Source organism: Choloepus didactylus, chromosome 5 (genome assembly GCF_015220235.1).
Source record: "Choloepus didactylus isolate mChoDid1 chromosome 5, mChoDid1.pri, whole genome shotgun sequence".
Taxonomy (NCBI): Eukaryota; Metazoa; Chordata; class Mammalia; order Pilosa; family Megalonychidae; genus Choloepus; species Choloepus didactylus.
In genome coordinates this window covers 121367130-121393682 of record NC_051311.1, presented here as the reverse complement: position 1 = coordinate 121393682, position 26553 = coordinate 121367130, and the positions used below count along the sequence as shown (strand labels likewise).

Here is a 26553-nt window from a genome sequence, read left to right as displayed (position 1 = left end):
ACAGCCAACACCATTTGGGGACAGGAAATAAGCAGAAATACATAATGCTCAATGATGCTCTTGAAGGGAAGCAAGATTTCAGAGATGAAATGTAAAGAACACCCAAAACAGCCTGTGTGGCGATGACTCATAACATGTGCAAAGAATTTAGTACAGACTTACTACTCTTTTGTCCTTTTCTAAGTCATTTATTCTAAATCTGTCTAAAATTTCATAAAGGGAGAGTGGGATCCAGATCTATTTCTCTTCCTTTCTTCTATGGCTTTGGTTTTCCTGTGTTTAGTTTTTCCTTAGATCTAGTTAACCAAATGTAAAAGTTCATTAAGATAACCTCTAGCCTGGAGGTTCTCTAAGCATACCTTAAACACGATATTAAGTTTTTAAGACTCCTCCAGGAATCTACCCATTTTTTTTTTATTTTAAAGATTTTAATTATGACTTCTTCAGTTTTTAGATAAATAAATGTTCAATTATATCCTATTTTGTTGTTTCCTCAAAGCCAAGCCAAGTGGATGAAGGATGGAAGATGAATGGAGTGGGTGCAGGGCTAGTGAAGGCTTGATGACAGTAAGGAAGTGATCGCAAAGATGTAGGTGACAGATGATAAATATCTGAACAAAGGTAGCATGGTGGTGATGGAGAGGAGACTAATCAAGGAATATGTAGAAGGTTAAAGCCAACAGGATTGGTCAACGATGTCATATGGATGTGCCCTGGAGGGACAGGGAAAGGGGAAAAATGACTTGGACAATTCTACTTTGACTACTGGTACAGGGTGAGCAGCTTGGGGAGGGTTCCTTTCTTACAACCAATGAGAGCAGCTAAATTATTTTTCCTATACTTGTCAATGTGTTGGCAAAACAAAGAAGTTTTACAATTACACTTTATCAAAGACTACCTCTGCCAGTCACGTAAGTTAGAGACTCAACTACTTTTAAATGACTGATTGGTTCTTTAGGCATATGACCCTGAATTTCCTAGCACCTTTAGATACTTCCTATATTTAAATGCTTCTCATCATTCACTGTACACTATAATGTGGGTGGTTTAAAAAATACCTACACCAAGGTCCCATCCCAAAACTTTTAAATCAAAATCTCTAGGAGTAAATCGAAGCATTCATTTTTTAAGCATCTTCCAGATGATTCTGATGTGCAACCATGACTGAGAATTAAAGTATAAATCCTAAAACCTTGAGAGTTGTCACTCCTTGTGCTCCCATCCATTCTGCAGCTACAACGGTTTTGCATTCTTCTGCTCCAGTCCCTCTCACATTCTACCCTGCCTTACTCTTGTGTGTGGTGTTTGTGCCTTTCCCCATTTGGCAGCATCTCCAGGTTAAGACTATCTGCTATTCACCCTTGTCCTCCATGAACCCAGCACACGTGAAGCACAAAATAAATGCCATTCATTCCTACTTTTATTGCAGAGTAAGTGTTAGAAATTTATCTTTCCTTATATTTTTTCTTGTCGACTCAAAGCTCTCTTATAAAGCTAGTGGTATGCATTACTTTGGGGCAGGGACAAATTTATCCCAAAGGAGTTTTTGTTCAGTTTTTAGTTTCAAAATAAGCATTTTTAAGTTATAGCAAAGGCAATAGTCTGGAAGCCAACAAAGAAAATAACATCTCTATGCTCATGAGTGCATGAGACTGCACGATGTATGCTAGATACACATTTGTTGAGTGTGAATCACTGCCCTTGGACTAGAAACAAAGATTCCTGGTGAGGGAGGCTAAGAAGTAAATAAAGAAGTAATGTGAAAATGCTGAGAGGGAAGTTTCTGTATGGTGATAGAGAAATTAAGATAAGGGCATAACTAACTCTACAGGGGTGGGACATGAAACAGGGGAAGGAGAAGAGAGAGAGGTCAGGGAGTAAATTGTAATGAAGACAATATCTGAACTTTTAGGGATGAGATGATATTGCTATTGAACCACAGAAAAGGTGGGTTTCTAAGCAAAGGAAGGAATGTGTGCAAAAGAAAAATGAGAGCGTCATGCACAGGGTAGTGAGACAGGACCAGTGGGGATGGCGAGGATGAGAAGGATTCAAGAGATGCTTGAGGTGGAATAGACCAGCCAGGGTGACTGAATGCATACCACTCAGGAGAAGTTGTCAGGGTGGTTCCCAGATTCAGGGTTTGAGGCTTGAGCGAGATAAAGACAATAAGAAAAGAAACTTTGAAAGAAGAAAATGGATAAAGTTGATGAGTTCAGTTTTTCATGATACATATAAGCAGCAGTATCTGAGGTGGTCTGAAATATTGATACAGAGTTCAGGCATGAGGTTTGAGGTAGGCTATAAAATCAAGATTTACCAGTGGGTAATAGTGAGGATGAGGTCACTCAGGAAGAATGTATGAAGAAGAGCAATAATCAAACATGGGACCCCTACACACACACACACACACACACACACACACACACACACACACACACGAGGGCATGGGCAGATCATGCAAAGTTAAATGAGAACGAGTGGCCTGAAAGAGAGGAAAATCCATGAACTAGAAGACGAATGAGGCTGAAGAGGGAGCAAGAACAGGGTCATTTTCAGTGCAAAGATCTAGTGGTAATGGCCTGGGTGTCCACTGGGTTGAGCAGAGGTCATTGATGCTAGTCGAGAGAACAGTTTCAAAGGAATGGTGGGAGTGAAAGTCAGACAGTGTGGGTAGAAGTCCTAGAAATGAGGAAGTGTAGACTGATTTTTCAAAGAGGGAGGTGAGAGGCTATAAATAGTGAGGAGCCTAGGGAACCTGCATAACTGACCAAACAAGTTAACAAGGAAACAGAGCACGCAGAACCTTGCAGTTAGTAACTCACCACAGAACCTCCTACTCCTGTGAAATCTTGTGCCCCACTGGTGGCTGACTCTGACTTAAGTTTCTAAAAGACAGATTCCCAGATCCCAGACTTTGATAATATGGACTTTTTTTCATTACCTCTGTATCAAGCTTCACATCTAGTGCTTTGTTGCAATATATTTAGATGTGATTTTATTAATTTCTGCAAATATCTCATAAGTGTGTCTTTAAAAACGGTAGAAAAATAATAATTAAGAAATTCATCAACATTAAAATCTATAGCTCAAATATCCTTTTCCAAAGGTTCAGTAACTTCCAAATTGCTAAGATCTGGTCATGCTCCATATTACTTTCCAAGAATACACTAAATATAAGACAATTTATCTAAATTGTCCTTTAAAATGTTGATGATTTTCTTAACTATCAAACTGATTAAATGACTAATTTTAAAATCTTATGCCTCAGGTTGAGGAAATTATACAAGTATGTCCAGAGAATATTTACTATGGTTTAAAAATCCTATAAGAGAGAAATGTTTCTAAGGTGTATGGCATATCATATTATTAATATTGATTTTTTTCTTTTATCAAAGAAACCGGCATCCCTAGAACACAATCAACAAATGGGATTTAGGTTTTATCTGTCACTTTAGTTTTGGATAGATAACTTTGGCTGAGTGACAGCTTGAGATGTTTACTCTTTTTGCACCTAGTTGATGAAAGAAACTTGAAGAAAATGTACTGGCTTCCTCCTGTGGCCTCTAATGCAGAAGATGTTCATTAGATAATTAGCTGAATGACTGCTACTGAAGTATTATTGTACTTGAAACTTTAGTTTCAAGTCCTTCTTTTTACTGTGACACACCCCCAAAATAAAGTTCCCAAGGTAATTTCCATGTCTTATCACCATTTAGAAACTTTTGGCAACATACCAAAAGGTTAAAGGTTAATTATAGAAACACTTCATGTGGATATTTGTTCCAGTGTGTGCAGGAATCTGGTGCTTGAGCCCTACTAGGGTACCCCTTTGGAATGTAGGAAACTTCCACAATACAGAGATAACCAAGCACAAGCACCTCTGCAAGAAAATCATTCAAAACACCCCTTTTCAGACAGGGCAACAGATGATGGATGATAGACAGGAAGGGAGGGAGGGACGGAGGGAGGGAAAGAAAGAAATGGTGAAGTGACAAAATATTAAAGTTGGTAGATTGGGGTATCAGTGGAGGGGGTTTGGGGTATGCTGGAGTTCTGTGTATGGGGTTTGTATTATTTTTGCAACTGTTACTGTAAGTTTGAATTTATTTCAAAATAAAAATTTAAAACAAACAAACAAAAAAACACCTCTTTTACCTGGCCAGAGATTTGAAAGCCTAAAAGTAATTAACTATATACAATAAAGGTAATTAACTACTAGACTGATGAGTATTCCTGACCCCCACTGTCCTTGTTATATGAGCCTGGATTTGTAGGTCATAGTCCCATGGGCAAACATTACCTATGGGAAGAGAGCATGTGTCACAAGAACCACAGCTTGACTTCCACTGTTGCCCCAGCACCTGACTCTCTAGCACATTCAGGAAACTCAATGAATATTTGTTCAACAAATATTATTTTGTTGAACAAATAAAATAATGAACAATTTAATGAATACTACTACTTTCAATAGATTCTCAGTTAGATGAAATGGTAGACATCACCAGTTCTGGGGTGAACAGTTTCTAAAACCATTGCAAATCACTGTGTTACAGGTCAGAGAGGGTCTTAAATATGCTACCATGTTAGCTTAATGTTGTATAAAGGATGTGAACCAAGAATACAAAACCTGGTTCTATCCTGGGTCACTACTCAACTGGTAAGAATAACAGTGACTTGCTCACACCTTCCACAGCTTTGTTTTCCCTTGAGAAACTGGGATAATTGCCATTTTCCAGATCTGACTGTATGTCAAATGAGACTGAATCATAACCAGCTAAGGCTAGAAATAGCATCAGAAATCAGAGTGAAGATGCAAAAAATAAATGAGGAAGCTCATGTTCAGAGAGGTTGATGATTTGAAGATCAAACTGGAAAGCTGAATTGGAAGTTATCTATGATAATTAGATTATTGCATTTGTGGAACAACTATATTATATATCTAAATGTTTTTAGAGACGACATACATTCAAGTAATAGCAATGATGAATGATAGTATCAAGTCCCTCTTGTCTAAAGGCTCCTGGGTTCACCTAATTAAATACCTGCCTTTTACAGATGAGAACATGAGGTTACAGCAAATTTGAACTAAAACTGAGGTCTCCATTTTCTATGAAAAATGCCATCTTGTACGTAAAACACCCTATAAATTATAAAGAGCTGTAAAATGTGAGTGGATTAACATTTAGACAATAACTGCACATAGACTTAGAGAGACTCTGAATATTGTAACTGGTTTTGGAACATGGTGGTTTGATGATACAGGTAGGCACTTATTTGCATAAGTTGTGATTTTTGTTAACAGGAGAATAGAGGAGATGGAATGATACCTGTTTTCCACCGAAATCTGAGGGCTCTCTCTTATGCCTGGCCAGAAGTTTAAAGGACTTTTCTATGAAGTTAGTTGTAAGATTCAGGGCAAAAGTACTGTCATTTTTTTTTCCCCAGAAATGGACATGGTTTAACTGGAACTTACTTACAGGAGATGATGGTCTCACAGTTGCAGCAAGCCATGAAAAGTGAACCACATGAAAAAAGAGAAAAGGGAGTGCCAGAGGGGGTGGTTTATAAAGACTTATAAAGAGAGGGTGTGACAATGGAGTTTCAGCAGGGTCTTGCGGGATTTGGGTATTAATAGTGATCAGGGCAGGGGAGTTTTAATACTTTGATGATACATTCTTTTCCCCCCTGGGAGGGTTATTGACCTTTGACATCTGTTCTGGTCCTGTAGGGGGCTGCATACAGTGACTTGCTCTCAAAATGGAGGAGGGGGCAGGGCCTTGGGTCCTCACACATCTTAACTGTATTTAGTCTCCAATCCATGAACATGGACTGTCCTTCCATTTATTTAGATCTTCCTTCATTTATTTTACCAATATTTTGTAGTTTCTGTGTATAGGTCCTTTACATCCTTGGTTAAATTTATTCCTAGATATTTGATTCTTTTAGTCGCAATTTTAAATTTAATTTTTTCCTGATTTCCTCCCCAGATTGATCCTTACCAGTGTATTAGAAACACCACTGATTTTTGTGCATTGATCCAGTATTCTGCTACTTTGCAGAGCTAATTTATTAGCTTTAGAAGCCTTGATGTAGATTTTTTCAGGGCTTTCTAAATATAACATCATGTCATCTGCAAATAGGTAAGATTTACTTCTTCCTTTCCAGCTTGGATGCATTTTATTTTTGTTTCTTGCCTAACTATTCTAGCTGGAACTTATAGCATGATGTTAAATAACAGTGGTGACAATGAACATCCTTCCCTTACTGGTACTGTCATTTTGGGTGCAGATGTCTGGTGTGACAGAGGTGGAAAAGGAATTGTACTTTGGGCATTGATATTATTGTGACCTCAAGTGTGCACACAAGCTAGTAGAATTCAAGACAGTCAGATTATACATTAGCAGTAATAAAACTATGGGTGCACCGGAACTTAGAGAAATTAATGTAGTTTATAGCACGGGGTCATTTTTCTATACCATTTATAACCTTAGCACATTTAATCTCTCGCTGTTGGCAAGTTAATATTCCTGAAACTGAACTTTGACTGTTGAGCTCCATTTCAAAATCCTTAAGTGTCCCTCCTTAATTGGATGGGATAAATTTCTTTGGCTTCTCTCTGTTAGCCTCAACACTTGTTTCCAGCTGTTCCCAAAATAACACCCAGTGAGAGGCCATAAAATGAAGGGCTTAGCTGGGAGTCAGACTTACCTAGGTTCTCATCTTGGTTTCACTGTTTCCTGGATGTGCAACCTTGAGCAAGTTCTGCAGCCAGTCAAAACCTCATTCTAACTGAAGTAACAGAGGTCAAGGCCTGTTTAATGCTGATGATGAGAATGCTGATGAGTGTGGTGTATGACAGTGACAATAAGGAGGAAGAGATCATAAACATGCTCTATGCTTCCTGCCTTCTTTGCATGTGGTATCTCAGTGGGAGGAAACACCCTTTATTTCTACCTTTTAAAACTTTTACTAAGTTTCCAAGACACACTTAAATCCTACTCACTAGGGTCTAGCACAAGGCCTTGCAATATTGTCACGATAATAATAATAAGTATCCCTGACATTACAGGCGTCTCTTTTCCTGGAACAAAACATAATTCAGATATAAATACCATTGCACATTCTATTAACATGATACTTGAAATTTTTACTTGTCCCCTTTCCTTCTAATAACTCTAAAATAACTGAAATGTGTAAAATAGTGTAGTATATATTGTTACAATATATATATACAATATTGTTCAATATAAAATTATAAAGTATTACCCCAACCCCTTAAGTAAGCTGTTCTTACTTACTCCATATGTCCATTTTAAATTCTAGGACCTTTGAACCTTAGAGTAAAAGATTCCACTAAAATTTCTGATGTTTCCTTCGATCTACATTTTCCCACACACAACTACACACAAAAATAGCTAGAGGAAGTTCTGTTTAAAGAGAAGGGAAAAGATATTTAAAATTATTCACTTTCTGTTCTATGATAGGAAGAACTAAATCACTACTCTATTCTAAACCTATCAAAGAAAAGAAAAACTTTGAAGTTGTAATTTATGTGTCATTTAAATATTTGCCAATTATTCATTTGAATGATTGCATCTCACATGAACACCGACTTTTGTAGTGTGCAGAAAATGTGATTATGTTCACTGACACATACATCTGATTGGGTCTGAAAATAGTTTGTTTTCCTTTAGAAGTCTAAGTGTGTATATAAAACTTACTGTCCCAAGGTCAATGATGAAGCAGTCTCCCTTGTTGAAACTGTCCCAGCTAAGGGGAACTTCTGTGGCCCTGACCACTCTCCGACCCTTCACGTGTAGGAGCCTCTCAGCTGTCAGGTCATTTGTGAGAACATGATTTAGTCCAGATGCCACACCTCCAGCCTGATCAGTGGGAAGAAGAAACAAAATAAGCCAAAGAAAAAAGTAATGTAGACTCTAAGTAGACACAGCAAAACAAAATCGCAGATGTTTGTGTAAAAACTGTGCCTATCAGTTCAAGCTAAAACGTCCATGTGCAAAATTAAACATGATGGAGAGAAAACTCTCTGATAAGTCAATAGGTTTTTTTTGCTCTTGTTATTTTTTTGACCTTAACTGTTTTAACATTCAATTTCATATTGCAAATATTTCTTGAGTAACTTCAGTGTGCAAAGCCCTGCTGCATAAACAAAAAGAAGCTCTATTTCTTGCCTTTGGGGACTAAGAATTTAGTGAGAAGACAGACAAGGATTTCAGGGAAGAAGGCAAAAGGAGGTTGAAGAAGAGTCAGAGGGAACAAGTACAGACTAGAAGTGGCCAGAGAACTATGTAGTCCAAAAGTTCCCACTATCACAGTGTTAGTCCTGCCCAGGTGTGGCCTGCTCCCATTGATGATCATTGTTTTTGCATGAAAAAATAAACTGCCTTTATTTTCTGGTAAATAGAGTATACTAAATTTTCCAGGCCTGACTATATACACCCTAAACTGGAGAGACACAGAATCTTGATTGCACATCCCCAACCAACATAAAATGAAACAAAACAAAATAAAACAAAACCACACAAATTTAAAGAAATGCAGAGCTAAAAATATTGAATGTATCACTATATCTTCTTGAATTATTTGTATTCATCTCTTGCCTTTTCATTTTTTAATTAAATATTAGGAACCATAATCTTTATTTCCATAATTAATTATGAGGTAATGTGCATAGTTAAGATGCTTTGTACACAGAACTCTCTTTTGATTATAAATCAAAGTCCTCCTATGATAATATGGTAAGAAAAATGAGCTAAGAAACCTAAAAAATAATCCAACTTCCAAATTTATTACGTAAACACACAGTGAATCCAAAATAAGTTAATCTGCATATGTAATCATTACCACATTCTTTACATTTTCATTGACCTTAATTTTCTACCATTCTCTAGGAAAAGACTTTCATGAATAAAAGGTTTTGATAAATATATAGGTTGGATATTGATTTGGGGACAATTATAATCCTAAATTTAAAAAAATGTGTAACACATGTCCAGTCCACAATTTACAAATATTGTCACATTTGTTGACTGAACAAAATAAGTATACATAATAAAATAAATCCATGTACTATGTTCTTGGACCTTTCAAAAATATTTTAAGTAAGTAGAAATACACTGTGATTTGATTAAAAAAGTGTAAGAACACCGTGATTTTAAAAATCACAGACTTAGATTTATATAACATACATAACCTTCAAATTAACTTTGTACAGTGAACCATCAGGGTAATAGATAGTCTGTGAACATTTATCAGTATGTTAACAATTAATTGTGTATTTAATATTTGGTGCCACAAATGCATAAAAGAAAAATACACACTGCATATACACCTGTATCAGACAGTAAATAGTTCTTCAATGAATGTTGTTTGAATTACCCCTAGAACATCTCAGTCTCTTTCCACTTCACAATGTAGAAGAGAAGCAATGCGGCACCATAAAACACCATAAGTACAGGTTTGCAGGGCGACAGATACCTGTTGGTCACTATCTACAATTGTGGCTGAGGGCACGGTCTTGTCAGGGCTTGGGAAAGGTATGATGAGCTAGGGACTTAACACAGAGGAGCAGTAGAAAGTAATAGTCCTCTATAATCTCTCCCTGTACAAACTTCCTCATCCCACCCCCCAAAACAAAACAAAACAAAACAAAACAAAAAACCTTAGAGAGAAATGACACAAGTCGTTTATAGGAAGATGGTCTTGATGAGACAAGAAGATGGTCTTGATGTTTCCTGGTGGAATCTTTACCTTACCTAGGCAGCTGCACAGGGTTTTCACTGACCTGATAATGGCAGACTTTGTCAAGGTTTGCACATTCTAAATAGACACGATACCCTGTTTCATATAGTAATCTTGAATTAAAAATTTGACCTGACATTTGAGCCATTTATTTATACTGATAGCATCAGAGCATAATGATTAACAGCTCAGGTATTGGAGTCAGATGGCCACCTGGTCACTCACTATGAGACCTTATCAAGTTATGAAGCTTCTTTAAGCCTCAGTTTACTTTCTATAATGTGGTGGTAATGATAGAAACTGCATCCTAGCGTATTGTTTGGATGAAATCAGATAATATACATGAAGTGCTTAACATATTCCTGTAAGCTTGAGACTACTGATGGGATGAAATTAAGTAAAACATAATAGTCTTTGCTATTTTGGGTGGCAAATTATCTCTGTTTCCACATTTCCTATTTAGTATGTTTGCAACTGCACACACTGTCATATGCTCAGTGTCTCTCATGATAAGATAGTGAACTGATCTTTTGTGCTGATAAATTTGACCTCTACTTGCAAACATCCTCTTTCTAAAAATAAATGCTGATTTCGGTGATTTTAATATTGATTATTAGGAGATAATTATTGAATAGCTGTAAAATTACTTTTATCATGTCCACTTTCAAATATATATCTCAAAGTTTGATTTTAGAAGTTCTGCTTGTAGCCAATAAGTATTGATTTTGCATGTGCTATGTAAGTATTTTATTATTTAATTTAATCTTTAATCCTTACAACACCCATGTAAGGAAGATGTTGTTATAACCATTGTACGTTTAAAGAAATTGATCACAGCTTAAGTACTTGCTCAAAGTTAAGCAAGACATATATGGCAAAAATAGGTTCACAAACAAGATGATGTCAAAAGCACATGCTTTTAGTAACTAGAAGATGAAGCTTATTTAAAATGTTGGGTTCATTCAAATGAAGGAAGTTTCAGGATCATTGGATATAAAATATAGGAATTAATTGAATTAAATGAAATGAAAGCTAATAGTTTCATATTTAGGGTGGTTCATAGCCTGGAGTGAAAATATAATTTTAAGAAAGATAAGAGATCTTACATGTGTTTTGCCCAGATCTAAATGGTACCCAAAAATACTCAAACAGGGCATTATCAGGTGATGAAAGAAAGAAACTACAGCCCCTTCCTAGGTATACTGAGAATATATTCAGAATTCTTGGTGAGCTTTGAGGGTTCAGGTCCTCATTGGGGTGAAATGCTTGAGGAGTGGGACTGTAGGGTGTGCAGAGCACCTGTCAAATCATGTTTGTTTTGGCAAACACTGATTTCTGAAATGTTTATCTGGGGTGCTTTTCTTCCCATTTTAACCGAACACTCCAGAAGTAAAGGAAGGGTGGCCAGTCTGCAAGGGTCACTGGCAGAATCCCAGAAAAAAACAAAAAACAAAAAACAAAAAACAAAACAAAAAACACACACAAAAAACAAAAAACCATCCTTTACAAAAAGTTGCCTTAAAGGGAGAGAACTATTTGTTTTTGTTTGTTTATTTGTTTTCAAAAGCAAAGTCAAGTGATGATAGGTGTTTCAGGACAACACATGCAAATTGTGTGTGTATTTTTTAACTAACATTTGAGTTTGTGTGGCTGAAGAACTCATTTGTTCAGCTCAATGCTTTAATTTGTATCATCTTTAAGACCAAACCACATTAATTGGGGAATGTGTGTGTAGTTCTTTGCATTAACTGAAGTTATAATTGTTTTAAATACTACATTAAGATATTCTATAACAATCAATATTTATAAGTCTGGGTTATTTACACCAAATTCAGAGGTTCTCTAGAATAGCAAAAACAAAAACCGTTAATACCCCAGTTACCAAATATGTAACTGTTGTAGTAAGTTTGCAAAATATTAAAGGGCTCTCTTGTGAACACATAACCAAAAGCTCTTAATTTTAACTATAAAAATTTACCTAATAAATGGAATCAAGTTAGTTAGACTATTTCACTATTGGACCATACATGCCACAAACGTTTATTTAGCACCTACTATGTGTCAGGCAGCAAATGAGGATATAACAGTAAACAAAACAGATTAAAATAAAACCAAACCAAAACAAAACAAAAAATCCTGCCCCCAATGTACTTTCATTCTATGAAGACATGAGGTATGGATGGACAGAATAAAAAAGTGGGTCCTAACAGAGGCTGTTTGAGAGAGCTACTTACCTTGTATTTCAGACCTCCTTTGAAATAACCAACAAAATCAGTGGACTCATAGCCTTGAAGTTCTCTATTCTGCACTGGCTTGCCACCCAAATAGTCATCCATCTGAACAGTGAAGATAGCAGCGGCTGTACTTTCATCCTGACTACACTCCTTTCCTGAAATAGCAAATAACAGCAGAATTACTAATATGAAAGAAATCAGAAATTTTCTTTGAATTATGTATCAACACAATAGTCTTTCTACAGAAAGCTTGTTTAGTAAAAACAATGCAATATCAACACTATAATGTTATTTTGCTAATAGCTAATTGTTTTCATTCCTGCTTTTTCCAATACCTTTAAAAACTTTTTAAAGAAACACTATTGTCTGAATATGCTAGGGAAGACACAACAATATATTCTAGAAGTATTTGGATAAGCAACCATTGGGTACAGCCAATAAGATTAGGCTATGAAAACATTTTGCAATTGTTTTATCCCTTATTCGTATTAATCGTTAACCTCCCAATATGTCAATATGCTAAGATTTGTGAGGCCTGGTTTCAGAATGGGATAATGAATATAACTTAACCTTACTCTTATTTTTAAGTCCCAGTGTTCCCAATTCACTGTTTTACAGGTTTTGTTTTAGGCTGAACGAAATAAAATTCTGTGACAGAAAAGGGAAAGTAAAGGAACCAGTATGCTAACATTTATTAAATGTTAACGTATTTGGTATTTCCCAGGAATTTAACATGCAATGCATGTTTAATTTTCACCAATATCAGATTTCTCTAAAAACACTTCTGAACCCTCACTACATCTGAGCTGCAGGAAAACCACAAATGATTTTAGAAATAATAGCTTCCATTCATAGTACCCTTGCTATGGGCCAGACACTGTGCTAGTGTTTTTCATGGATGATCTCATTTAATCTTCAAGCCCATGAAGGACAAGCTATATTCCACCACATAACAGTAGAGGACATGGAGGCTTGGTGAGGCCGAGTAACTTTCCTGAGGTCATAAAGATGACCTTCCCCAGAACAGGACCCAGACATAGGTTTGTGTGACCATAAAGCACAGGCTCTTAGAAAGTACAATGAACTACTCGACAGCATTTTGTACTCAGATCCTCGTTATGTAACAATATAATAATTCACTTGGGCGGCCCCAATTGAAAGTATTCACCAAAGTTGAAGGAGGAAAATCAGTCACAGATATTAAAGAGAGAATCAGATTTCTTTACAATTCCCTCCTCACTCTCAAAGGGGCCCTATGTAGCAAACGCCTTCTTGGGAAAAAAATTCAGTAGCTAGTAGAGTATCTGACATGACATCTATTTTGTGTTTGCTATGGCCAAAGACAAGTATTTAACACACATATAAAACACATGTAATTCTGCTGTGCAAGGGGACTCTAGTGTCATTCTTCTGCCCACTTCCTCACACTTAAATGATACTAACAAAGCCATAGATGGAAATATTGTACAGAGGTGCTTTAAGAGGGAAATGTAATATAAAGGGTAAGGGTAATGTATTTGACATAAACATTCTTACTTGACTACAAATTGAAACCTGAATTTCTTTAGGCAGATATAAATGAACAGGCATGCAGTTAATATTTACTGACTGACTGAACAGGAGGTCATTTAATTAAATTATGCCATTATTTGCTGATGCTTATTTACTGTGCTGGGCCAAGGAATATCAAGATGAATAAACCAGAGTCGACCTAAATAGGTTGAAATGTTTTGATAAAGCCAATTCCAGACTTTGAATGTGAAAATTATAATCAAGACTTACTTGTATCAGGATGTAGTTCTAATAAGTGTTCTGAAACCTTTGAGATTTGTGTATGAATTCTGCCCATAACATCATCTACTTTTTTCCTACGCTTATTTTACCAATGTCTTTGTTATGCTATATTGGTTATGTTATTTATGTTATAATATGTTGTGCTATGTTATTTGATTTGATGCTATGTTACTTTATATTATACTTGAACATATTCTGTAAAATTCCTATAATTGTTTTGGGGATGTGAAGCATTGTATATATAATATATAGGTTAAAAGAGAGGTTTAAAAACTAGGTTAATCCAATACCATTTCCTGATAAAAACTCTCACCAAATCAATAAAATAGATCAATAAGATAGAATAGAGAATACAGAAATGGACCCCCACAAAGATGGTCAACAGATTTTTGACAAAGATGCAAAAGCAATTCAATTAGAGGAAGGATAGCCTTTTCAATAAATGGTGCAGAAACAATTAGACATCCATAGGCAAAATTGAATCTTGACCTATACCTCATATATTATAAAAAAATTAACTCAAAATGGATTATGAACTTAAATGTAAAATGAAAACATGATGTTTAGGAAAAAATAAGAGAACATCTTCCGAACTAGGGCAAGGCAAAATGTTCTTAGACGTCACACTAAAAGCATGATCCACAAAAGGAAAAATTGATAAATCAGACCTCAGCAAAATTTAAAACTTTGGCTCTGCAAAATCCTTGTTAAGGGGAAGAAAAGGCAAGCTACAGATGGAGAAAATATTTCCAAACCACATATTTGACAAAGGCCTAGTATCTAGAATATGTTAAGAACTCTCAAAAACAGTGAAGAACAAACTATCCAGTTAGAAGATGGGAAAATGATATGAACAGAAATTTCACTACAGAAGATATGCAGGTGGTGAATAAGCACATGAAAACTGTTCAACATCATTAGCCATTAGGGAAATGCAAATTAAAACCACAATGAGATATCACTAAACACCTAACACAATGGCTGAAATAAAAAATAGTGGCAATCCCAAATGCTGACAAGAATTCCAAGAAACTGAATCATCATACACTGCTGGTGAGAATGAAAAATAATACAGTCAATGTGGAAAAAGGTTTGGAAGTTTTTTTGCATAACTAAACATGCAAATACCATATGACCCAGGAATTGCATTCCTGGGAACTTACCTCAGATAAATGAAAATTGAAGTTCACACAAAAATTTGTACCTGAATGTTCATAGCAGATTTATTTGTAATACCAAAAACTTTTATCAGCCCAGATGTCCTTCAACAGGTGAATGGTTAAACAAATTGTGGTACACACATGTCATAGAATAACTACTCAGCAATAAAAAGGAGTTAGCAACTTGGTGAATATTCAGGAAATTATGCTGAGTGAAAAAAGCCAATGCCAAAAGGTTTCACATGGTATGATTCCATTTATATAAAATTTCTGAAATGACAAAATTTTCTATTTGTATTTGCCAAGGGTTAGAGGTAGGTGAGAGAGGGAAGGGAAAAGTGGGGGCAGGGGGAGCATAGGTGGGAGGTGGATGTGGTTATAAAAGGGGAACTTGAAGGATCCTTTTGGTGATGGAACTGTTAGTGTCTTGTCTGTGATAGTGGATTTTTGAACCAACATGTGTGATAAAATTGTATAGAACTAAACACACACAAATTAGTACAAGTAAAACTAGAGACAGCTGGATTAGACATGTAGATTGTATCACTGTCAACATCCTGGTTGTGATATTGGACTAGAGTTTTATAAAAAGGTACCATTTGGGAAAATGGGTAAATGTATGTGGGATCTTTCTGCATTATTTCTTACAACTTCATGTGAATCTATAATTAATCAAAATTTTAATGATAAAAACTAGGTTAGTAACCAGGAGAAAGTAAGAACTTATTGCATGTAAGTTAAAAGTATTTGTATTGGTCTTTGATAAAACACACACCCGCAAAAACCACAAAAGCATTTCAGCTACATACCTATTAGTTTAAGTTCACTCACCTTGTACTTACAGTTACTTAATAGCATCATGTCTATGAGAGGGCTAGGTGGTAGAGCTGCTCTCTGTCACATCCCTGACCTACGCTTCAAACTTCTTCCTTCACCATTTTACCCTGCCAGTTCTAAACTTTACATAAATATATTTTTAAAACAATAAACACATATGGTATAACTTCTCAGTGCTAGGCCCTGTGCAAGGGAGTGGGAACCAAAGATTGAAACATTCTTTTCTGAAGGAGTTTTCAAAGCAGATAGCAGCAGATAATGAGGTGGTACATAAAATAATCTGAGATATGGAAGGGTATTGTGGAAACACTGGGGAGATACCTCCCTCTATTCTCTCTCATCTTAGGTTGTACCTCTTCCTGTTTCCCCTTTTTTCATCATACTTGGCCTGTTTCTTAATTTCTGTGCTGTGTAATTTTTCATCCCAGCCTGACTTTACTTCACCTCCTCCTCTTTTGTCTTCCTTCCTTTGATTTCCTTTCAACAAACTTTTTATTTTCCTGAACTTTCAGCTCTCTCTCCTAGAACTTTCTCTCAAATTGTCTCTTGGATTAATTCTCACAAATTCCTCTTAACTTAGGTCTTAGAGTAGAATATCTTGAATAAAATTTAGCTTGTTTCAGAGGACAGAAGTAGCAAGAGCAGCTGAACAGTTTCATCTGAAGGGCTTGCTGACTATTGCTGTAATTTTTTCATGCTCCCCATGACTTTCCCTTGCATGGGAACTCTCCCAATTACTACCATTTCTTTTTTTCTTGAAGGCTTCTCTGGTTCTCCACTAACACAGATATTTTATGTCTCATTCCCAATGCTTATCACATTCTATTTATGCCATAGAATTTTTGTTTGTCTTATTAAACATTGGAGATTGCAAGCTGTCATGAAAGTATAAATTATTTATATCCAAAAATGCTTTACACAGGGCTGGGCACATTGAATAGTTACCAAGTGAATTAAGCTGTTATTAACATGCTATTAACATGTTTGCTAATCTGAGAACATCACTATTCAATATTTTCCACTGTTTTATTTCCTAACATCTTCAAATCTTAGAAATAAAAATGTTGACTTTCATGGGCTTGAAAGTGTGTGTTTGTGTGTTTCGCCTTAAGCTCAGAAATAAAAATTAAACAAATACAAATCATAGGGCAGCAAGCTAGTTATAAAAGAAAGTAAAACGGTTCAGATAATCGTCATATTGTTAGGCAGAGTGAGCCCAGTGGCACAGGACCTCACAGGGAAAGCCTGCACATTCAGGGTGTTTACGAGTAAAAGTAGAAGGTGGAAAAAGCAGAACACACAAGGCCCAGTATCCTGAGAGCCTGGCACGAGCGCCACCCAAAATAATTACTCCTGCTGAAGCAGAAGTTTTGTTCCACCCAGTGTTGTTAAAGTAAATAAACATACAGCTAATAAACAAACAAGCCATATAGAGCTATTTATTTACATGGATAATATCTGTATTTTCCTGCTTCCATCCAAGTTCTCCAGCATCCTAGTAAATAGATATTTTTGTTTATCAACCCTGCCAGCAGCGTACAACACGCAGGATCCGGATTTAATAATTTCCCAGTGCAATTTTAGAGCAGTATAAACCGGTGCTCAAGGGTAAAAAAGAGTGGGGGTGGAGGGCTTCTTGCCAGTTGCTGTGGATGCCCACAACCTTGTCTGACTTCATCTCCACTCTGACAGGGAAACCAGGACTGAACTTGTCGAAGGTGAGCAGGACTTGGCCAGCGCCAGGAGTCAGCGCCCGTGGGCAGGAGAGGGATTTGGAGACTGGGAGGTGAGAAAGGGAGAGGCCAGAGGAACCAGTCCCCGAGCCTGGGAACTGGACAAAAAAGTCAAAGTCAGCGGGACAAGTCCGCTTCGCACTTCACCTGCGCCCCGCGTTTGAGGCGGGCGAAAAACTGGCACCCACCGCGAGAAGGTGGCCAGCCCGAAGGAGGCGGCTTCACCGGGCGCGACCTGCGCGACGAGTCTTCAGTCCTGCCTCTTCGCGCCCCCGCCCCATCCACTCCGCCCGCAAATCTCAGATCCCACCGGCCTCGCGTCTTACCAAGCCAGAAATGCAGGCGGTAGGCGAAGCCCTGGCTCGCCCTGACCGTGTGCAGTACCAGGTAGGCATCCCCGACGTAGAAGTCGCCGTAGGCGCTCGCAGGCACCGGCACCAGCTCCAGCTTCTCGACCCTCCAGACCTGCAGCCCCGCCTGCTTGCCCGCCCGGGCAAACTCCTGGTGGTACAGCTCCTGGGCCATGGCTCCCGCCCGCGATGCTACCGGGGGCACCGACTCGGGCTTGGGACCTCCTTAATTCTCGAGACCGAAAAACCCGAGAAGGGCCGGAGAGACCCCGGTCGCAGCAACTTTATGGGGTTCGCCCTCCGCGGAGGCGGGGCTCGGAAACGGGAGGGGCCAAGTATTGCCACAGAGGAGGCAAAAGCTGAACGCAGCGCCTGTTTCTGAGCGCCAATGTCCTCTCCAGGGTCAGGAGGAGCGCTGGGCATGGCAGAATTCTCCTTGAAATCGTGAGGGAACTTAAAGAACTTCCTGGAAATGCCTTCCCCCAGGAAAGCCATTTCGTCTAGCAACAGATGTGGGAGATAAACGATTAAAATTCTGCTTAGCGCCGCCCCCCGCCCATGCACACCTACCTCCACCTTTCGGCAGTTATTTCCCTTTCTCCCGCTTATCCTTGCTATTTCTGGGCCTCGGATGAAACTGGCAGGAAGCTTGAAGTTAGCAAAGGGCACAGCAGCTCTGGAGCATGAGTTGGCGCGAGGATCAGTAGCTGTTCTTCCTGGCCCTCTAGGACAGTTCTTAGAATAGGGCTTTCTCTGCGTCTTGACAGCTGCACCTTGTTTCAGAGCCCAGTGATATGTCACATTGGCATCCCAGGAGAATTTTTATTCGTCATTTTAAAAAATAATTGGCAGTCCAGGTAACAAGCGTCTTCATCAACTCCAAAACTTCCTTGGCCGATCTCTTATCCTGATGGCTGAAGTCTCTCTCTGTCTTGAAATTGCTAATTTGAAAATGCAATAAAAAACAGCATGTCAGATTTCTTGGAAAGGTTGAAAACCTGGAAGGCTGACTGTCTCTATCCAGGGGATGGAGCTCTGTAAATCCCCAAGAGCTTAGGAGCATGTTAAGCTCTTTTGCCACCTGCCTCCTTTGGCCAAGAAAGTTACTGAAAAAGCAAAAAGCAAAAAAAAAAACGAACAAAAAACAAACAAAAAAACCAGAAGCTACCCTCCTCAGGTGTTTCAGGCAGGGCCGTTTATGGCTGTGGTTTTATGCTAGGCCTGTCCTCTGAGCTACCTGTTAGGTGGCTTCAAGGTGCTAAATTTCTCATTGTTTTCCCTACAGTTTTTGTTTTCCTAATATGGACAAAGACCTGTAAAATAGAGACGGGCATTTACTCTTTATTTTGTATTCATTTAATCTAGCCTGGTATTGTGAAAGATTATACTCTATTATTAGAAAGCAAATTGCTTAGGAGGTAAAGGGTAAGAAAGCTGGCTTTTACGCACATAAATTTTCTTTTATTATATTTCACAGATTATGTGAGTCCTTTGAGGACCACTAATTATGAACAATTAGATTTTTAAAAATTAATTTATGTTTTTAAATAGGTATTACACGACCTTGGTAAAAAAAAAAATTCAGAATTGCAAAAGGTGTGCAATAAAAAGTTATCTTCATTTCACATGTCCCTTGGCCACCTAGATGCTTTTCCATAGGCATCTAAGTTACCAGTTTCTTATGTATTTTTCCAGATATATTCTTTCATGTACAAGAATATAGGTGTTTTAATTTTTTAACAGAAATGATAACATGTACACTGTTCTGAATCAAGATATATATATATTTCTTGGCATTGGGAGGGACCTTATAGAACCTCCTGGAAACACTTTCTTCAAGGAGGGACATTTCCTTTGGCAACAGATGGAAGAATATATGTATGTTGGTGATTTCACTGTTTAAAAGGCCCCCAAGCGTAAAGCTGAAGTATTGCCTCATATTCCTAAATCCAAGAAGTATGTGATGTGCCTTACGGAGAAATGTATGTTAAATAAGCTTCATTAAGGCTTGAGGTATAGTGCTGTTGGCCATGAGTTCAATGTTAATTAATCAACAATATATATTTTTAAAAGATGTCTTCAAACAGAAACACACATTAAACAAGGTTATGTATTGATCAGTTGACAAAAGGTAACCAGAGGCTCCCAGGAACCTAATCCTCTATTTCCTCTAGGAACAATGGTTCAGTATTTCCTTGTTCAGTGTTCATGGTGACTTTATAGAATACAACAATTGTGAATAATGAGAATTGACTATGATATATATATTAATACGCAGTACACATACAGCTGCCTCTTTTTACTGACCACATGGTATTCCATTTTATGAACATACAATTTATTTAATCTAAGTTGATGGGCACTTAATTTTTTTCTATATTTTGCTAATAAAACATTGCAAAGAGCATTTTAAAAATACTTCTTTATGCACATACATTATTAACTGTGAGATAAATTCCTAGAAATATAATTGCTAGAGCAAGAGGGTGGAATTAAATGCTTTTGATGAGGGTGACAATAATTACAAAATCCATCACTGCCATTTATTGATCTTCTATATTGATGGATTCTGGCACAGACTGACTGGATTCACATCCTGACTCCATCTTAGTTTTGAGGCTTTGGGCACGTAACTTTAACTACAGCAGGCCTCAGTTTCCTTATTTATAAAATGAGAAAATAATAGTATTCAACTTGACACTCCCTTATTGTGCCAATAAGATTGTTATTTAGATTAAATGAGATAATGCAAGTAAAGCATTTGTGTCTGTTACATAGAAAATGCTCAATAATCGTTGACTGTTCTGATGTGGTGGACAGCTTTCTGTGGCTCTCCAGATGCCCTCTCCATTCTTCTGCACCTTGCTGTCTTTCCCAGGAGGTCCATCTTCAACTAGTCTTCCATTCCCTCTGACTTAGGGTTGGGTTGGAGGGAGAAAGGAGAGTGAAGACAGAGTTTTTGTTTCCTTGGCTGCCTCCATTGACGTTCACTGTTCCTTTCAAGGCAAATAACTGTACGATTTCTCTTCTTTTGGATGCCAGCAACTGTCCTCTCAGATGTACTACCCCATGTGGTTCTTCTACACCCCTACTTTTAGATACAACATCTTTGTAAAAAATAAAAATCTGGAATTTTCCTAGTTTGCATGTGTCATCTGTTATTGGTTGTGATCCCGACTAATATTATACATTCTCTTTTTGACTCCTAACCACAACAATGAAAGGTAGATACGATAATCCCCCTTTCACAGAGGAGGAAACTGAGGCTTTGGAACTTACCAAAGTTCACCCAGTTGGTGAGTGGCCAAAGGGGAATTCAATCTCACTCAAATTGAAAAGCACATACTCTTTACAAAAACTTGTACCTTTATGCAAATTATTTTTCCAAGATTTGTTCACGTAAGTATATTTTATATTTTCATATTCCTCTAAGTTGTGTCTAGAGAGGCTTCTGTTCTAATGTGCCCCATGCAGCACTGAGACGTTTAGCTCTTACTTTGCCAGTAAGCCATTATATGCCCTGGTTTGCTTATCTGTAAATTGGAAATCGTTTGTTTTCTTTCTTCCTCTGGGAATAACATTATGAGAACTGGTGCTTTGAGCTTAAGATAATTAAAAAATCAGAATTAATACATAAATTCAGTTTCAAGTTTGATGATAAATCTTTTCCTAAAGAAATAAAAATTGGTACAGATGAAAGTAAAAATCCCTTCAGCTTAGGGTAGGGTAAGGTAAGTGAAGCACACACTTGGAATGCAAAATTTAAAGGGACATCAGAAAAACCTCAGTAATCAAGATAAATAATGTTTTCATTCAATATTTTAAAAATCAAAATTAATGTAGAAAATTGTGATGAACAAAATACCAAAACTTTAAATGAAAGTAGGATCATCAGCAGTGTTGTGTGGACCTATTTGGAAGACTGAGACATAAGGAAAAATACTGATTCTGCCTTTACTTAAAATTCTGATATTTTGTTCATCATGGATTTTGTGCATTTTGATTTTAAAATGTTGCATTAAAATATTATTTTTAGCATCCCCTTAAACTTTGCACTCGTGGCATCTGCCCCTTTTGCCTCACCCTTGTCTAGGCCCCAGCTTAGGCTCCAATCTCAGCTCCAAACTCACATTTCCAACTTCCAATTTCCTCCCAACAAGCCTCTCCTAACTTCATTGACAGCATAACTGAATTTTGACTCAGCACTTTCCCTTTATTGTTACCTTATCAACAAGGTTGCCCAAATATTTCTCAAATCCATTCCAGGTGCCCACTTTCTTGCCACTTCTCTGATTCCATCTTCAGTAGAAGCAGGCAGCAGAGTGTAGTGGCCTCATTTACAGTACACCTTGGACCAAGCTGTATCCTGCTTTCTCCACTTTTCGGCCAGCCGATTGAGCTTGGATAAGTACCTAACATTGTGTGCCTCAGTTTTTTCACCTGTGGAATGGAGACAGTGATAGAGGTTACCTTGTAGGATTATCATGAGGATTAAATAGATAAATAAATTACGAGTCTGGAACAAAGCCTGGCATATGTAAATACTCAATAGTAATCTCAGCTGAGATTGTCGAGTGATTAATTCACTTCTCCAAATGGAATCCTACCAAGATAATGTTTCCAGAGTGTAGTTCAGACAAGGAATACCCATTTCCTAAGCAAAAAAGTCTCTAAAACAAGGTGCCAGTTTCTTTTGCATTCTTTTCTCTCTCTCTCTCCTACCCTAGGTTCCTAAAAGTAGATATTTTTCTCCCCTTCATGTTATTGCCTTTCTTCCAGCTCTTGTCTATTGAAGTGTTTTCATTTCTTTAAGGTCTAACTAAAGGGACTCATCTTTATCACAGTTATCTCCCTGGCTCCATTAAATTCCAGCATCTTCTGTGCCCCCAAAGCTCTCGATATGCCCTTGTATTATTGTAGCTACCACATCATGACATGTGCTTTCTTTCTGTAGAGTCTCTCAGAGATTTTTTCTCACTATTCTACTTCCTGGTCTTATGGTAATATGAATAGATGTGATTGAATGGTTGAACTTGACTTAAATTACATTTATTTTAAATTTTTTCTTTGATTTACTAATCTCTCTGACCAGGAAAAAAGAACCAATGTGAATAAGTCTTGTACCCAAGGGTCATTAATTATCATATATAACATTTTATTCATTTTTTTGTTCATTTGTTGCTCTGGCTTTACCAGCTTCTAAGAAAGAACTTCACTTTTTCAAGGAATATGTCAACAATTACTCCGAATATTTGAATGTCAGAACTGTGGCCACAGAAAATGATGGAAATCAGATCTAATCAGATCATCATTTTGTTGTTCAAATATACTTACAAAAAAAAGTTTTATTTACCCAAATTAAATGACAAGTTTATTAAATAGTTAAGTCTTGAAGACTTCCTTCTTGCTGACCAGAAATCACTTCCTTTAGTCAATTTTCTTTTTGAGTGAACATTCCTTTATATGAGTTTAAATAAAGCAATTTGACTGGTACTCCTTTTACTCTTAGCTTCCCCTTATCTGGATATTTTAAGGCTTCCCTGAAATCACAGGCTTCTACAGACCATTCACATTTTTGGAAGGATTGTTGAAGATATTTTATTTTATATATTTGAAAGAACACGCTGTTTTGAGTCCTAGCAAAGGTTTACACATCACCTCCATGTTTATCCTGTCCCTCTCCTGAAATGAAAAGGATTAAAAAGAACCATGCAACAACTATCCCTTGGAGACTGTGGTACTCATGCTTCTAGCCCAGGCACACCAAAGAAAGAAAATATTTTTGTTCTTTTACCAAAGAAGTCCTGGGGCATTGGATACTTGAGACAATGTTTTTAAAGACAGACAAGAATTCTTTTTGTTTTTTTCCACTACTGATATTTTTAATATTTATTATATAGTTTTATGATTAAGATAAAATGTTAAGATGATTTTGAAAATACCAACTATGAATAAGATCAAAATTATCACTAACCTTACAACATAGGGATAAGCTCTAATAACATTTTAAACAAAATTAATATCATGATTTGCTGTACATTGGTTTGTAATTTATTTTATCACTATAATATCTAACTCTTTTCATTGGGTGAATGGGGCTGAAAGAGATGTAGAATATCAAAAGCCCCATCATTCTCTTTGAGAAATCCTGATCTGTTAGGTATGAACAAATACCATAGAGTCTTAGAGTCTTCAAAAATATAATTTAACTTGTATTTTTATTTTAAAAATTATAAAGGAATTGCAGTCACATCTCTCTTGCTCGCTCTCTCTAAATATTATATTATTTAAGATGTGAATGCTTATCTTTGTCCATCAAAATCTACCTCTCAGATATTTTAACAATTTGATGCATGTCCTTTTCAAATTTTTAGTTGATAAGGACATATCTATGCGTCATCTTTTTGTCTATCTATCTCCATCCATCCATCCATCCATCCATCCATCCATCTCTTTCTTAGTGGTTTAAAGCACAGGCTGTGAGTGGACTGTCTTGGGTTCAGTTCCCTGCTCTGCCAATTCTTGCAGTGTAACCTGTGGCAAGTTACCCTGCACCTCAGTTTTCTCACCTCTAAAATGGAGACAATAATGTCACCTGATAGGTTTCTTGTGAGGTTTAAGTGAATTAATTCATATAATCTGCTTGAAACAGTTCTTGCCAGCTAATAAAACACTCAATAAATGAATATTACAGCATTAATATTCACACACAATCACATACATACATCTACACACACATATTTCAACCAAAATGGTGTACATATTGGCATGTAGTTCATTTTATTTTTAAAAAAAGAATTATTTATAGATTATGAACATCCTTTCAGGTAAGTATTTATAGATTTACCTCACTAAAAATAACAGCTTTGTATTCCTCTGTATTGACACATCATTTCCTTTTTTAAGTACTTTTAGTTGTTTCCCACTGCTTCAATTAATATTTCAATAAACATCCTCCTATATATACTGTTCTTTGTATATACCTGTTACTATTTCCGTAAAATAGATTTCTAAAACTAGAATTGCTGGGTCAAATGTTTTCTACATTTTCAAATTTTTAAGATGTTGTCAAATTACATTCTCCAAAAATAATGTATAAGAATGTCCATTTCCCTATACCATAGCACTCAATGTTAACAAACTTTCAATTTAAAATAATTGTTTCCAATCTAATGCATGCCAGCTGAATTTCATTTTTTAAAATTTGTATTTCCCTAATTATATGTGAGGTTAAGAACGTATTTTTATTTCTTCTTAGAATTTCATATTCATATTATTTGCACATTATTTCTTCTGTTCTACATTTATTTTTAAAATCAGTTTATAACTTAGGAATATTTATTTTGTCTCTGACATGGTTGCAAATATATAATTTATCTTCTTCCTTTGTTTTCTCCTTAGGAAGGCCTTCACAGCTTGATGTTAAATAACATTTTCATATGTTCTACTGTGACGATTTTGGAGTTCTGTATTTTTTCTTTAGATTTTTACTCCTTCTGGAATATTTCTTTGTGTTTTATACATTTATTTCTAAGTTGATAGTCACAATGATTTTTTAAGTAATCTATGTATACATATGGATTTAAAATAGCATATTTATCAAACACGAAGTTCTTATTTCTTAATTTTCTGTTCAACCCACTGTTAATTTATTCATGTTCAATAGCATGCTTCTTTTATCATAGTAACTATTTTTTTTTTATTTTACTGTCTGCACTATGGCAGGTCCTCACTATTTTTTCTTCAAAATTTTCTCATTAATTCTTACATATTTTTCAACCTGAAATCAAGAATCAACAACATTGGATGTTAATATTAATTTAATCTGTCCTTCTGGGAACATGGCATTTCTTAGCATCTCTTCATGTTGTAGTTTAAGGCAATCAATAATATTCCCAAATTTTTTTTAAAGTTCTTATTCCTAGATTTTTATAATTGAATATATGATACATTTGTGTCTCCCCCATCAATTTGTATAGTTTTTATTCCAACAACTAGACTGATCTTCAAAATTAAAGGAGTAAAAACTGCACAATTTTATCAATAGATGGTGCAAAAGAATTTGATAACAGTTAGCAGTTATCAAAAATTATATTTTAGAAGAATATCAGTATTGGAAAGTTTTTCAAAATTTACTGAGTGAAAGAAAAAAAATAAACACATTTGTATGTTCAGATTTGGTCCCAAATTGTAAATAAACATAGATAACTTTTCAATATTGTGTGTGTGCCATGTACTGATCAAGTGTTTAACATGCATTACCAACTTAATTGTAGTATCAGTAATATTACCAACTGAATCGTAATATCAGTGCCGTTATCATCATCTCCATTTCATGAAGGAAAAACTGAGATACAGACAGGATAAGTAACTTTCCCAACGACATGTTGGTCTTCAGTGATGCTGAGTACCAGTTTTACTTTGAGCACTAGGTTGTACAGAGTTTTCTTCTATAGACTGTCCTGAGACACAATAGAAGTTATCATTTTTAAGACATTTTCCCCCAATGATTATGAACTCTTCCACATATCAGAACCAGTTGACCATGGTAAGCTAAAATGTGGGAGAGGAGAGTGGTCATATTTGGTTGATTTCAATCTGCCAGGGATCATCTTAACACCTATAATTTTCAGGACTAATATATCAAGATCTCCATTAGGAAAGGTAGAGTAATTCATGA

The 26553-nt window shown here is 36.4% G+C and overlaps 1 protein-coding gene across 2 annotated transcripts in view; it reads right to left on the bottom strand.

Moving 5' to 3' along the window:
- The window catches only part of SCIN (scinderin), a 97326-nt gene extending 75074 nt beyond the window's left edge, over positions 1–22252 (bottom strand). The window contains exons 1-4 of one of the 2 annotated variants that reach the window (XM_037836803.1): positions 22097–22252; positions 18444–18814; positions 12000–12154; positions 7725–7886 (exon numbers count right to left, since the gene is read on the bottom strand). In XM_037836803.1, the coding sequence (XP_037692731.1) occupies positions 7725–7886; positions 12000–12101 (264 nt within the window). In that variant the 5' untranslated portion in view covers positions 12102–12154; positions 18444–18814; positions 22097–22252. Of the gene's footprint in view, positions 1–7724; positions 7887–11999; positions 12155–17849; positions 18207–18443; positions 18815–22096 lie in introns of those variants that run through there. The other variant, XM_037836802.1, reaches the window with a different exon arrangement.
- Positions 22253–26553: the final 4301 nt, after the last annotated feature.